This window comes from Podarcis bocagei (genome assembly GCF_964188305.1).
Source record: "Podarcis bocagei genome assembly, chromosome: 5".
NCBI classification, from domain to species: Eukaryota; Metazoa; Chordata; class Lepidosauria; order Squamata; family Lacertidae; genus Podarcis; species Podarcis bocagei.
Window position 1 is genome coordinate 99,289,397 of NC_138129.1, and position 12,922 is coordinate 99,302,318.

Here is a 12,922-nt window from a genome sequence, read left to right on the forward strand (position 1 = left end):
TTGCGTTCTACTCTGTGATTAGTATAAACCATGATTTGGTTTAATGTCTGAATTTAACCTACAATAATTTCTCTTTCTGCATCTTACCTGCGCATTGGCTTTCCGTCCATGCACTGCAAAGAGAAGTCTTCAACCTGCACTTCTGTGCCAGTGCTAAAGAAAAGAATGAAACAGTGCGTGACAATCCACTCTACTGATCTGTAATCTATGAGGAGTATAATCAGGGAATAGAGTAAATCCAATGAAATCAGTTGACTTAGGTTAGCCATCTATTTGCTGCAATAGGTTTATTAAGAGTATAACTTAGTCTTCATGCTGTATCCAATGCTGCAGTTCCAACATTGCAAGAGTTCCAAAGTGTGCAATGGAGTTTCCTCTTCTGTCCCCTCTAGCTCCCCAGAGACCCTCCAGAGAAGTTTTTGGAGGCACACGGGGGAGGAGAGGAAACAGAGGTCTCCTTTCCTAAATACACAGCCCAGAGAGTAAGCCCATTAGACACAATTACAATTTATTACATTTCTACCCTGCCTTCATTGATGCAGATTTTTTTTAAAAAAGAATTAGAATTTTCTCAGGCAATTCTTCTTTAAGATGTTCAAATTACCAAGCTTGCCTAATATTTTACTTCCATTTGGCATCCATATTGGCCTGGTTCGCATGTCACTTTAAACAGTTAAGCTTAACTGTGATTTAAAGGTGAATGCACCATGTGTTGGTATGCAGGGAGAAGTTTGTGGCTGCTTCATTCCTCTGCTGCTGCACTGCAGGAAACTTAGCCATGTTTCAAGCCCAGGCTCCTGGTTTATCTTGCTCCAAGTTTGGTTCCAAGCTGTAAGCAAGATTTGTTTTTTGCTTACAGCTCCTGGTTTATTTGGAAGCGGCAAACCATGAACACAGCTTTTGACAAAGCACTAAGCCAAACCATGTCTTAGTTTCCATAGTGCAGCAGGAGTGAGGGAGAATCTTTTCCCCATGCGCTAGTGCAGTGTGCTTTCACTTTTAAACTAAGGTTAAGCTTAACTGTGGTTTAAAGTGGCATGTGAAAATGTGCGCCCCCTTGCCAGATGCAGGAAGGCATAAAAGTAAAATAAACATTCCCATAATATACACAACATAGAACTATAAAATCCAAGAGCTGGAAGGGGTCCCAAGGGTCATCTAGTCGAAACCCCTGCAATGCAGGGATCTCAGCTAAAGCATCCCTGAGAGGTAGTCACCCAATCTCTGCTTTAAAACCTCCAATGAAGGAGCGTCCACCACCTTCTGAGAGAGTCCATTCCGCTATCATACAGCTCTTACCCTCAGAAAGTTACTCCTGATATTTACCGTATTTTTCGCTCTATAGGACGCACTTTTTCCCCTTCAAAAATGAAGGGGAAATGTGTGTGCGTCCTATGGAGCGAAGACGCCATAGCCCCGCAATCCTCTCCCTGCTGGAGAGGTGACGCACGGCTATGGCAGGAGCCTCTCCGCTGCGCCTTTCCGCTGCTCCCTGACCTGCTCTTTGGGGCTGGTGGTGGGCTTCCCCCGCCCCAAAGAGCAGGTCGAAAGGAACCTGAAGCCTGGAGAGCGAGAGGGGTCAGTGCACACCGACCCCTCTTGCTCTCCAGGCTTCCAAGGTAGCCGCCTGAACGCACCTTAAACGGCACCTTGTTTTAGAGCGGGAAAACAAGAGGGGGAAAGTTCTCCCCCTCTCTGTGCAGCGCCTCCTGCCGCTTCACTGAAGGGGCGCTGGGCAGAGAGGGGGAGAATTTTTTTTTCTTGTTCTCCCCCCTCTAAAACAAAGTGCGTCCTACTGTCCGGTGCGTCCTATGGTGCAAAAAATACGGTACATTTATATTTCACCTTTCCTCCAAGGAGCTCAATATAGCATGCACACTTTCCCCCTCCCAATTTTATCCTCAGAACAACCCTTGAGGCAGGCTAAGCTGAGAGATGGTGAATGGTCTAAGGCAGAGCTGGTCTGTCCATGAGGCAGACAGAGGCGGAGAAGTGAGGAGAAGGGGCTGCAGTGGCTTCTGGCGAGATTACATAAGAGTCTCTGGAGGCCTCTGCACCCTCTTGCAAGACCTCACTGCAACCACAACTGTGCACCCCTGGTGAGCAAGGCTTTGGCAGGGGCAGCAAGGGGATGTGGATGGCACACGTGCAGGGTGGCACCTTCCCATTTTGCCTCAGGCGGCAAACCAGATAGGCCACCCCTGGACTAAGGTCACCCAGAAAACTCCATGACGCAATGGGTATTTGAACCCTGCTCTCCTAGGTGTCAGTCTGATACTCCAAACACAAGGCCACCACACTTGCAGTCCCACGGAAGACACAGGCAGTTCAGGAAAGCCCCATTCCTTCACACGTATCCCCAAGGGGTCTATCATACAAGAATTTGGCTGTTATATGCAATACTATTGCCAATATAAAAGTACAATGAAACAGTTATTAGAAAAAGGATTTAAAAAATTTATATACAGTACTCTCCTTATCTAGTAGTCAGAACATCAGGGCAGAGTCTACCTGAAACAGAACTTTATACTTATCCATTACCATATCCAAAGTAAAAGTACCACGTCCAATTATGGTTTTTAAAATATTAAAAAGCATTTCAGCTATCATAACTCATATTTTAAAAGAAAACAGAGAATGGTGAACGAACCATGTTTACAGTCACTCACCTTGCTATGAAGTTGAGGTAATTCACAAGCCCTGAATAATCAAGAATCCCTGCCTTCTATTCATTTTATCCATTGAGATCAACAGGACTGGACAAAAAAAGAAATTGATGAGTGACCACAAAGGTTCCTAAAAGTTAGAATACAACACCTAAGAATTTCAAATGCTTTACCTATTCTATACCAAAACAGCACCTGCAGAATAGAATTCTAGCACTTTTTCAGCCCTGGAAAAATCAAGGTTTCCCAAAAATTGGGCTAGGGACAGATCCTGATTAGGACAAACTTGACAGGTGGTTGGGGTCACATGTGATTAGGGTATCACATGACTAACAGGTAGGCTGTCCCATCCACCTGTTAAAATCCCTTGCACAGGTATGTAAGTCTCTCTATGCTCTGCCTTTAAATAATCAATACCATTGGTTTAAAAAGGCTGAAAAGCAGGGACTAAATCTTGCTGCCTAGGTTGTGTAGTCCTGTTCCCTACTGGGAACTGGGTATGCCACCAGTGCAGAATTAATCTCTGTTCCCTCCTTCCATCAGTAGTGATGTCAGCTGATAGTGGGTGGGCATGGTCTGGGGGAAATGACCTCACTGGACACCCTGGTGGGCCAAGATTGGCCTGCCGGCTGTAAATTCCACTTTCCTACCCAAAAATATATCAGATAACCTCCATGGGATGCTGAAACTGGGCACCAACAGAGTGAATCTCAGATTCCCAAAGAGATTGACGTGTGCAGGCCATCGAAAGTAGCAATCCTATCCACTGATTTCTAGAAGCAAGACCCATTTGATTCAATGGAACTTAGTTCTGCATAGGCATGTAAAGGATTATGCAGCCAATCACTGCAGAAGTTTGGGAAGCTGTCAGAGAAGGCAAATCTTCTAAAAGCCCAGGATCCAAACTGATGCATCCTCGAAGGCCAAAAAATAAAGTAACTAAATAAATCCCACTGACTAAAGCCTCCCCTGGTACTCAGCGCCTCCTTGGTCCGATGCAGCCTCACCCGCTGCAAGTCCATCTTCCAGCTTGGTCACCCAAACTCCATTTTCTCCACCTCAAACCAGCTGACATATTCTAGGGTCCATTCACCTTCCCCCCTCTGGCCCAGGAGCGGGTCTGCGGGATGACTAAACAAACAAACAAGATCCATGGCGGGCGGGCAGGGGGTCCATCAACGGCGACAGCTAAATGGAGCCTCCACGTTCGGAGGCAGTATACCAGGGGCCAGGGGCCGGGAGCGAGGCGGAGAGAGCTGCTGCCTCCGTGCCCTGCAGACGGGTTGACGGGGGAAGCACCCGGCTGGAAGGGAGCAGGCCCCGGGACCGGCGGACCTTTGGCCTGAGGGGCTCTTGTACGCGTCCCCCCCCGCCCCTCCTCGCAAACGCCCCCCCGGCTCCCCCTCCTCCGCCCCGGCTGACTCGGGAACCGACCTCGCAGCGGAGGCGGGGAGCGGCGGGGGGCGGGCGGCCTTTCGAAGGGTCCTTCCCGGCTTCTTTCGGCACCGCAGCGGCTCCCGCAGCTCCTGCTGGTCCCGGAAACTGCCGGTAGGAGCCGCGCACGCAGCGCACACACCCCGCCCCCGAGCCCCCCCCCGCCCCAAACCCGGGTGCACCGCCGGCCGGAAGCCGCCCGGTCCTGTTAGGTGTCCGTTCGGGAACGGCGAGCTGCCGCGCGGAAGTTCCGGCCTCAGGGAGTTCCCGCGCCGTTGCCATGGCGACGGCATCCGCTCCTGCGCTGCGGCGCGAAGGAAGAGGTCAGAAAAAGCGGGGCGAGGAGGGGGAGGGATGAGCTGGGAGGGGGGGGGGAAGAGTGCGTGGAAAAACCCATGGGGTTTTAGTCAACTAACTTTTACTCAGAGTAGACCTATGTCGTTAATTGTTAATGGCTCTATTCTGAGTAAAAGAATGCTAAAAACATTCTTGTTCAGGCCTGCCTACCCACATGCTTAGAAAGTTGGGGTGATTTTAATCTCTTAAAACATACAAAAGTTAAAATACAGTACTCAAAAGTATGGTTGTGAATTTTTCCTCAAAATTATTGTTTTATCTCTTTATATTTTTCAGACTCAAGCGGGGTATAAATTTTATGAAATAAAAAAAATGTTGCTTGAATACAAACCCTGTAGTTTTGCTATCAGGCAGGCAGGATAATCTGAGTGTCCAGAATGTTATTTGGTGCTTATATTTTATTTTATTTTTATTTATTTAGCACCAGCCACATACCCATTGGCACATTTACAAAGAACAAACAATGGGACAGGCCTCTGCCTCAAAAGGGACTCAATGTCAAGATATGGGCACAAGGCATGGATAAAATGGGAGAAGACTTCATTTCAGTTAGACTTCCTCACAGTGGGGAACATGCCACAGGCTTCATGGAGAGGTTGGCACTTGGCAATCTTAGCAGAACACAGGAGTAGCCTTTAACAGCTTGGTGCTCCCAAATGTTTTGTACCCCAAATCCCATCATTCCAGGTGATTCCAGGTCACACTGGCTGAGGCTGATCAGGCTTTTGGTCCAACATCTGGAAGGTGCCAAGGTTGGGAGAAGGCTGTTCAAGAGGGATACAAATACCAAAAAAATACACAAAAAACCCCAAATAGATTTGGTACACCTTGAATGAGACTGACATGTACGTGTACTTCATTTCTTAGGGAAAACCCCAAAAAGGAAAAACAGGCCCTGGGTATGGCGCACATGCGTCCCCTGGAATCTTGCACAGCTCAGGGAGAGAGGGGTGACATCTAACAGTATCTTTGAACCAAACTAGAAAGGAGATAAATTACTTGGGCAAAAGGATTATATTTTGAAACTTGTTACAGATAGGTAGCCGTGTTGGTCTGCCATAGTCAAAATAAAAAAATTCCTTCCAGTAGCACCTTAAAGACCAACTAAGTTAGTTCTTGGTATGAGCTTTCGTGTGCATGCACACGATATCTGAAGAAGTGTGCATGCACACGAAAGCTCATACCAAGAACTAACTTAGTTGGTCTTTAAGGTGCTACTGGAAGGATTTTTTTTATTTTGAAACTTTTTACAGATTTTGTGGAATACAGAGAACATTAGATGTTCATATTGGGTAAGTTCCACCCAATTGTTTATGAGCAACAGGAGATAATATTTTGATATCTTCCCTTTTTATCTGACTTCTTCAAACACATGTTGTTATGCCAGTAGTGTAATCAAATATTCGTGGGTCACATTTTGAGAAAGTTATGTTGGAACTTTGTAATCCTATGTGCACTAACTGAACTCAGTGGGACTTTCTTCTAGATAAACATGCACAGATTCACACTGTGAGTGTAGTAATTCTGGTGATACAAGGTTTTTCAGAAGTAGTTTTTCTGCATTCTTTCTTACTCCCAGGAGTCACAGGAAAACCTAGTAGTGGACATGAAAGATGGGAATCATATTAGTTTTCAGCCACAAATCTGGATGGAAAATGTGTGACTAGAATGAGGAAAAGTAAAAATGTGATCCTGGGTGGGTGAGCTGATAGGATGGATTTCTTTCTTATTATCTTTCTTCCAACATCCCCTAGTCAAAAGGAAAGGATACTTAAGAGACCTAACAACCTTTTGATTTGTCCTTGACCCAATAGTATGAATTTCCTGCAAACAAAAATTAGGTTCCATTTTGTTCCTTTTCAGGCTTATTCCAGGAAAATGGAATCAACAGAGGCGATAGTAGACTCGGCAAACAAAAGTGAGCATGAGAACTTGGGGCCTCAAGAGGAACCAACGCCTCTCAATCCTCTCCTGAGAGCTTGTCTAACTGGTGACACAGAGGGAGTACAACAGATTTTTGAGGACCTGGAAGATCCTGATCATGAAAAAGCCAATCAGCTTTTAATGGAAAAGGATATTGTGGGCAGAGGCCTGCTGTATGCAACCTGTATGGCTGGGCAGAGCGACGTTATCCGGACACTGGCAAGATATGGGGTTGATCTGAAGGATAAGACGGCCCGAGGTACATAACTGACCAGTTATGCAAAAAATGTACTCCACAATTTTTTTACTAGTTTGCCTGCTCATACTTTTTTCTCTGTAGTTGGGGAAAAAAAGCCCTCTCTACCTGGTTGTCTGAGGGTGATCCTTCCTCTCTGCAGAACACCATGCAAGCAGTTCATAACAAGTCTGTTTTTCCTTAAAATGCCCTAAAAGGCATTATCAGAACATAACAGTTTTCACCTGGAATACATTGGACAGATGTACCTATATTTATTATTTACAAAATTTGCACCATCTGTTTAGCAGGCAAAAGTTGGGTTTTCTTTTAAAATCTATAATATTATTGACAGGACAATGGGAAACATTTTTTAAGAGATCACTAAGAACAGACTACAATTTAAAAAAGGATGTATTGTATCTTGAGCACAAAATCCCTTTTGTACCAGAACCTTAAGTAGACACTAGTTGCTTGTCTGTTTGTAAATGAATGCTGATAACCTGCTTTTAAAAATAATAATAAATGAATGGTTTGAATCTTAAGATTGAGATGCTAAAGGTACATTCTGGTTAAAATATAGGTTTCCAAGTAGCTGGTTATGTTTGGTTGTTTTGTGAATGAAGAGAGAGAGAGAGAGAGAGAGAGAGAGAGAGAGAGAGAGAGAGAGAATGTTATAAACGGGTATTCTATATACAACTACACATTCTAATTTGGCTCACTCTCTCAGGTTATACACTCCTCCACTGTGCTGCAGCCTGGGGACAACTAGAGACTTTGAAAACTCTTATAGAACTGGAAGCTGACATTTATGCAACCACCTGCCGGGGTGAAAAGGCTAGAGATATTGCCTGCCGATATGAGCAGACAGAATGTGTTGAATTCTTGGATTGGGCAGGTAAGAGCGGTAACACCTAAGCTTCTTTGAGATGTGGATCTGATCTTACTCATGATAAGACCATAATTCTAGACAGGTGTAAATGAATATGATTTGAACTGCATGAAGATCCTTTGGACTGATTCAGTGCTGGATTTTGGTCAGAGAAACGTAGCTTTGCCTCTCATCTCGGTCACCAAGATTGGGTGGCATCCTGGTCTCCAAGCCTTAGATCCCCATCCATACAACAATGCTCTCAGTCTTGTTTTTCAACTACCCTGTCTGGTTTGGTGCCCAACTGCCACCTAGTGATCTTCCTTCAGTGAGATCAGGTCTGCAAAAATTCACAGTGAGCCTAGAAAGGCAGCTCCTAACAATGCATTCTGTTATGCTTCTTCTCACTACAGGCTCATCACCTATTATTTGAAGAATAGCATAAAAGACACTTAAACAAATAAAATTTGCTGTCAAATATCAGTCAGTTGTAACCAAAGAAAACAGTGTCATTCTTGCACACAGTCTCATAGTGGTTTACAGTAATCCCTCATCGTACGTAGGGGTTTGGTTCCAAAAATTGCACATATAAGCAAAAATTGTGTATAATCAAATCCTTGGAACTGCTCCGCAGCTAATGAGTGAAGGGGAGAGAAAGAGCATCTCCAGTATCACCAGAGCCAGTCAGCTGAGTGCGCCAATGGTGGACAGCATTGTTATGGCGGCCCCTGCATTGCGGTGACCAGTGCAACCAAACCAGTCACACTACCTTCAAACTGCCTCAGACCTTTCCCAGCAAGCAACTTTAGAAGGCTAGTGGTGCTTGTGCAAGATCTTACAGGAACTCAGACTGTCCCACAAAATCTTGCAGGAGTATCCCAGAACCTTCCAGAGCCAGCATGCTGCACAGGCCTTGCCCAGCAAGCAAGGTGAAGAACTTAAAAGCTCTTTATGTGTTGGGCAGCCCTGATTGGACCCAGCATGAAAAGAGCTTTTAAGCTCCCTGCCTTGACTTGTACAATTTCAACCATCCCACCTTCAAGCCATGTTTGATTGAAATCATGCAAGTCAAATGCGCTTGAACTATCATGGCCTCGTGACCAGCCTTGAATGTACCATGATCAGCAGGCGCTTCTGAAAACGAGTGCCAACACAGTGCAAGTTACTGTGTCCAACTTTTTAACTGACCTCTGTTCCTATGCCTTTAATAGCAGCTTCATCTGCAGATATTAGTATGTGATAATGCTTAACTGTATACTGTAAAACACTTTAATTGCTGGTTTTCATAGAAAAAGAAAAGTCAGAAGATGAGACACTAAACTGATTTTTTCTCTAGGATGCTAGGTATCCTAAAAGCAAGAAAGCTGTGTATAAAAAGCTCCATGGTCTTTATCAGGGCATAGCTAGTCTGGTGCTGGTATGCATGGGAGAGGTTTTATGGTGCAGCAGCATTTAAGCACGTTACACCATATATCTGATGTTGTTGTAACAAGCACCCATTTCCAAGACACAGTCCTATGCCAAAATGTTGGCAGCCTGGACAGGCCTTTGTTGGTTAAAAGTGTGGGTGCCTGAGTGTTTCTGTGTCTTTCCGAGAGTACTGTGGCATTTGTATTGTTTCGAAGGCACTTGGGTGGCAATGTCTTGCTGTTGCCATCCTTCCATTGGCTTCCACCACGCCTGGTTGCAGAGGGGGAAGTGTCCTGCAGCAGTGCTGTAATGGACACTAGCAGTGGTGTGCGATGAAATTTTTTGTAGGGGAACAGTTAGGGCCAGAGGCAGCAGCTTGCCAGGGCAGTTGGGGGGAGGGGGCTGGTGTCATGCCCGTGAGCATCGTGCCTCCTTCCCTAAGCTGGGCAGAAGCTTCCTGGGCTTTGGGAAGGAGGCACCAGGCCTCTGACAGGATGTGGAGCTCTGCTGCCTCCTTCCTAAAGCTAGGCAGACTTTGGGAAGGTGGCAGGAGGGCTCTTGGACCCGTAGGAGCATTGCGCCTCTCTTCCTAAGCCAGGCAGAAGCTTCCCGGGCTTTGGGAAGCAGGCACTAGGGAAACATTTAGGGGATTAGCCTAGTCTCCCTAGTCCAATGACTGCACATCACTGGACACGAGTGGCGTGCCTATTAGTAGTGCAACAGTCTGAGCTTTTTCAATGCATTTAATTTCTTATTTTTATGTTATTCTGTACTGGGGCTCATTAGAAGGGAGGGGGCTCCTCCTCTTCCCCTTCCCTGTAATTTCTATGAGTATATTTGCATAGTACAGGTCAGATGGCTATCTCTGATATATGTATGAAAACTAGCCACCTGATCTGCACTTGATGGGTCCACCTCAGATGCCAAAGTGTCTTGGGTCCAAAATGGCACCTCCTACCCCACCAGGGAAGATCTGCATGAGACCTACAGGTATAGGGCAGTATACAAATTTAATTAATGAATGAAGGAGAAGAAGAAACAAGGGTGAAGAAAGATAAACATCAATATTTATTATGGTTTTCGAACAGTTCCGGAAGTCGAACGGACTCCTGGAACGCATTCTGTTTGAGAACCAAGGTATGACTGTATGTGTATTTTAAAATGTGAATAGTCACATAACACTTTTTAAAAATATTACTGATTTTAAATATAGATTTTACATTTTAATGCAAAACAAATATCCCCCTACCCTTCCTCCTACTCAGTTCCTGCCAATGTTTGACTTGAATGCTAAAACAATTTACTTTGCTTAAAACTATCTGTACTACCAGCCTAGTTCCTTAAAAAAAACTTTCTTTATTTGGAATCAGACAGCGGGGTGGGTGCCTGAATGTTTTTACAAACCCAAGGATCATGTTCTCCTGGCTGGACATTCAGAGTACTATACAGGCCAGTGTATAGTTTACAATGGAACATAGGTGTGAGTCCTAGTGATTCAGATCAAAGGCCTGTCTAGTCCAACGGTGGCTAGCCATTGTAGAATGGGCATACCTAGACATTGGTGAAGTGGCACCCACCAAGGCGGCAATCCCAGTGGGGAGTGAAAATCGTGCCACAGGTGAGTGTGCGCACAGGCAGAAAGGGCCTGTGAATCCACCTTTTCTCCTTCCAGCTTTAGCTGTGCCCAACTTGGCTGGAGCCATAGCCAAGGCTTCCCTATGGATCATCGCTCTCACCAACTCCCTGCCTCAGGCAGCAGGAGGAGCAGGCATTTGTCTTCAGCATGGCCGTCTTTGCAGTAATAGTGGCCCCCAACACATTACAGTTGGGGCATGAGGGGAGGAGGAAGAGGCGAAAGAAGGAAATCTGAGGAACTTGCCCTGCTGAAGTGAAAGGGTGATGGAGCCGTGAGGGAGGTGGGAAAGCTGGGTTGCTCTTTGCCCCTAGTAGAGATGGACAGACCAATAATAATACTTTATTATTTGTGCCCCAGCCGTTCTGGGCTGTTTCCAACGTACAGTGGTGCCCCGCAAGACGAATGCCTCGCAAGACGGAAAACTCGCTAGACGAAAGAGATTTCCGTTTTGGAGGTGCTTCGCAAAACGAATTTCCTATGGGCTTGCTTTGCAAGACGACAATGTCTTGCGAGTTCCTGCTGGTTTTTTCCCCTTTCCCCCCCTTTTTCTAAGCCGCTAAGCCGCTTATCAGCTGATCTGATCAGCAGATAAGCCGCTAAAAGCTGCTAAAAGCCGCTAATAGCGCCAATCCATCAATGGGCTTGCTTCGCAAGACGAAAAAACCGCTAGACGAAGAGAATCACAGAACGGATTCTTTTCGTCTTGTGAGGCACCACTGTATATAAAAACATAATAAAACTTTAAACCTTAAAAAGCTTCCCTATACAGGCTGCCTTTAGGTGTTTTCTAAAGGTTATAGTGTTACTCATCTCCTTGACTTCTGATGGGAGGACGTTCCACAGGGCAGGCACCACTACTGAGAAGCTCCTCTGGCCGGATCACTTCTCGCAGTGAGGGAACTGCCAGAAGCCCCTTGGTGTGTGACAGGGCTCTCTGGCACTGCTTGCAACACCTGGGAAAATGGATCCTCTCCCCCCTCCAACCCCCATGTGCAGTGGCTGGCTTTGGCTTAAAGCAGTGCCCTTTGCAATGCCAATATTTGGTGCCCCTAATAGTGCAACCGTGTATATGCCTGCTCAGAAGTAAGTCTCTTTTGAATTCAGTGAGACACTTCCTAGGCCAGGAGCTCTGTCTCGCTCACCCCATAGTCAATTTGTTTGTTGGCTTCCACAGTTTCTCCCAGCTTTGCAGGCACCAATACAGCTCTTTGCAAAGGGCACAAGGGAGCCTAGGTATGCCTCTGAGAACGGGAGAAAGGTCAAGGTCAAGAAATTGCTCCATTGTGATGAGGTCATGAAGCTACCTTGTTAATTATAGTATCATGCCCACCTGAAGACATGACTGAACAGGGGATACCTCAAATCTAAATAGTTAAATTGAGTTGAAAACCAGCTGTGGTCCACACATTTAACAGTGAGGGGAACACAGCAAGGCACATTCACTGGTGAGGATTCCATGTTTAGTTCTTAGCTGAGTCAGGATGATGTTCTACATGGTGTTTGTGGGATACATTTGATTGCATTTACTGTATTTGATTTGGTTTGGTTTGTGTTCTGCGTTGCGTTGGCTTCCCAGGAAGAGTTTGTGTGGATTGGGATGGCATACACACACACTGCAACGATGAGTACTCTTCTATATCATTTCTGTAGGGAGTGTGCATGGCAGCCTCAGTGACTAAAGGGAAGAGATGTTCCTCAACAAGGGCTGCAAAAAGTGTTATTGCTGACTGACCATGCAATGGGTGGCAGGCACAGCTGTTCCAAGGAAAGGGAGGGACGTTGAAGAGGAAACCAAATATATCAGACCAGGTTTTGCTTGGTTGCTGAGGGATATTTTCATGCCCTGATGTCTTACACTGTTCTGTCAGGTGAGTTCAAGCTCACGTAAACTTGAGCCTCTGTCATTGCATCTCTTGTCCACCCTCTACTTTCCTTGGAGTCACCTGCCTGTTTGCCTGCTTTTTAGGTTTCATGCATTATGACCCTTTTTGCCTTTTGTTCCTGAGCAGAGGCTATATCAGGATAGCAATGGAAGGGAAATCCTTTTTGTTTGCTGCTGCCATAGAAATGCTACCTTAGTGGTAAGGCTAGCTATGAAATATATTGAGGAGGGCTGGTATTTAATTGCTAACTTAGTATTTTTGTTACCAGTGAAAAAGGAATCTTCTGACAGACAAATGCAGCATTGTTTATCCTAATTGTGCAAAACTGAACTTGCTTAATACAGCAGGGTCATATGGAAGAATCACAGCATATCAGATACAGGCTTTAATTTTTGGGTAGATTTTTTTTAAAATAAATGTTTAATAGTCTTTCATTTGGGCCTCTTTCACCTCAATCATCCACAAGATTCTTCATTAAATTCTTCTCAAAAAGGTTGATCAAGCATG

At 45.4% G+C, this 12,922-nt stretch overlaps 2 protein-coding genes across 6 annotated transcripts in view; one reads left to right on the forward strand and one right to left on the reverse strand.

Annotated features, from left to right (window-relative positions):
* Nucleotides 1-4,270, reverse strand: part of KLHL20 (kelch like family member 20) — a 28,268-nt gene extending 23,998 nt beyond the window's left edge. Inside the window, exons 1-3 of the mRNA XM_081195676.1 lie at nucleotides 4,101-4,270; nucleotides 2,670-2,756; nucleotides 88-153 (exon numbers count right to left, since the gene is read on the reverse strand). Coding sequence (XP_081051802.1) covers nucleotides 88-110 — 23 coding nt within the window. The 5' untranslated portion in view covers nucleotides 111-153; nucleotides 2,670-2,756; nucleotides 4,101-4,270. The remainder of the gene's footprint in view (nucleotides 1-87; nucleotides 154-2,669; nucleotides 2,757-4,100) is intronic.
* Nucleotides 4,271-4,767: 497 nt separating this feature from the next.
* Nucleotides 4,768-12,626, forward strand: ANKRD45 (ankyrin repeat domain 45). Of its 5 annotated transcripts, none has more exons than XM_081195678.1 (4): nucleotides 4,768-5,052; nucleotides 6,321-6,639; nucleotides 7,346-7,513; nucleotides 12,499-12,626. In XM_081195678.1, the coding sequence occupies exons 2-4, from the start codon at nucleotides 6,336-6,338 to the stop codon at nucleotides 12,609-12,611; spliced, it is 585 nt and encodes a 194-aa protein (XP_081051804.1). In that variant the 5' UTR covers nucleotides 4,768-5,052; nucleotides 6,321-6,335; the 3' UTR covers nucleotides 12,612-12,626. The 5 variants fall into 5 exon arrangements, with proteins under 5 accessions (XP_081051804.1, XP_081051805.1, XP_081051803.1 ...); XM_081195679.1 differs by lacking the exon at nucleotides 4,768-5,052 and adding an exon at nucleotides 5,121-5,144; XM_081195677.1 differs by lacking the exon at nucleotides 4,768-5,052 and adding an exon at nucleotides 5,727-5,966.
* Nucleotides 12,627-12,922: the final 296 nt, after the last annotated feature.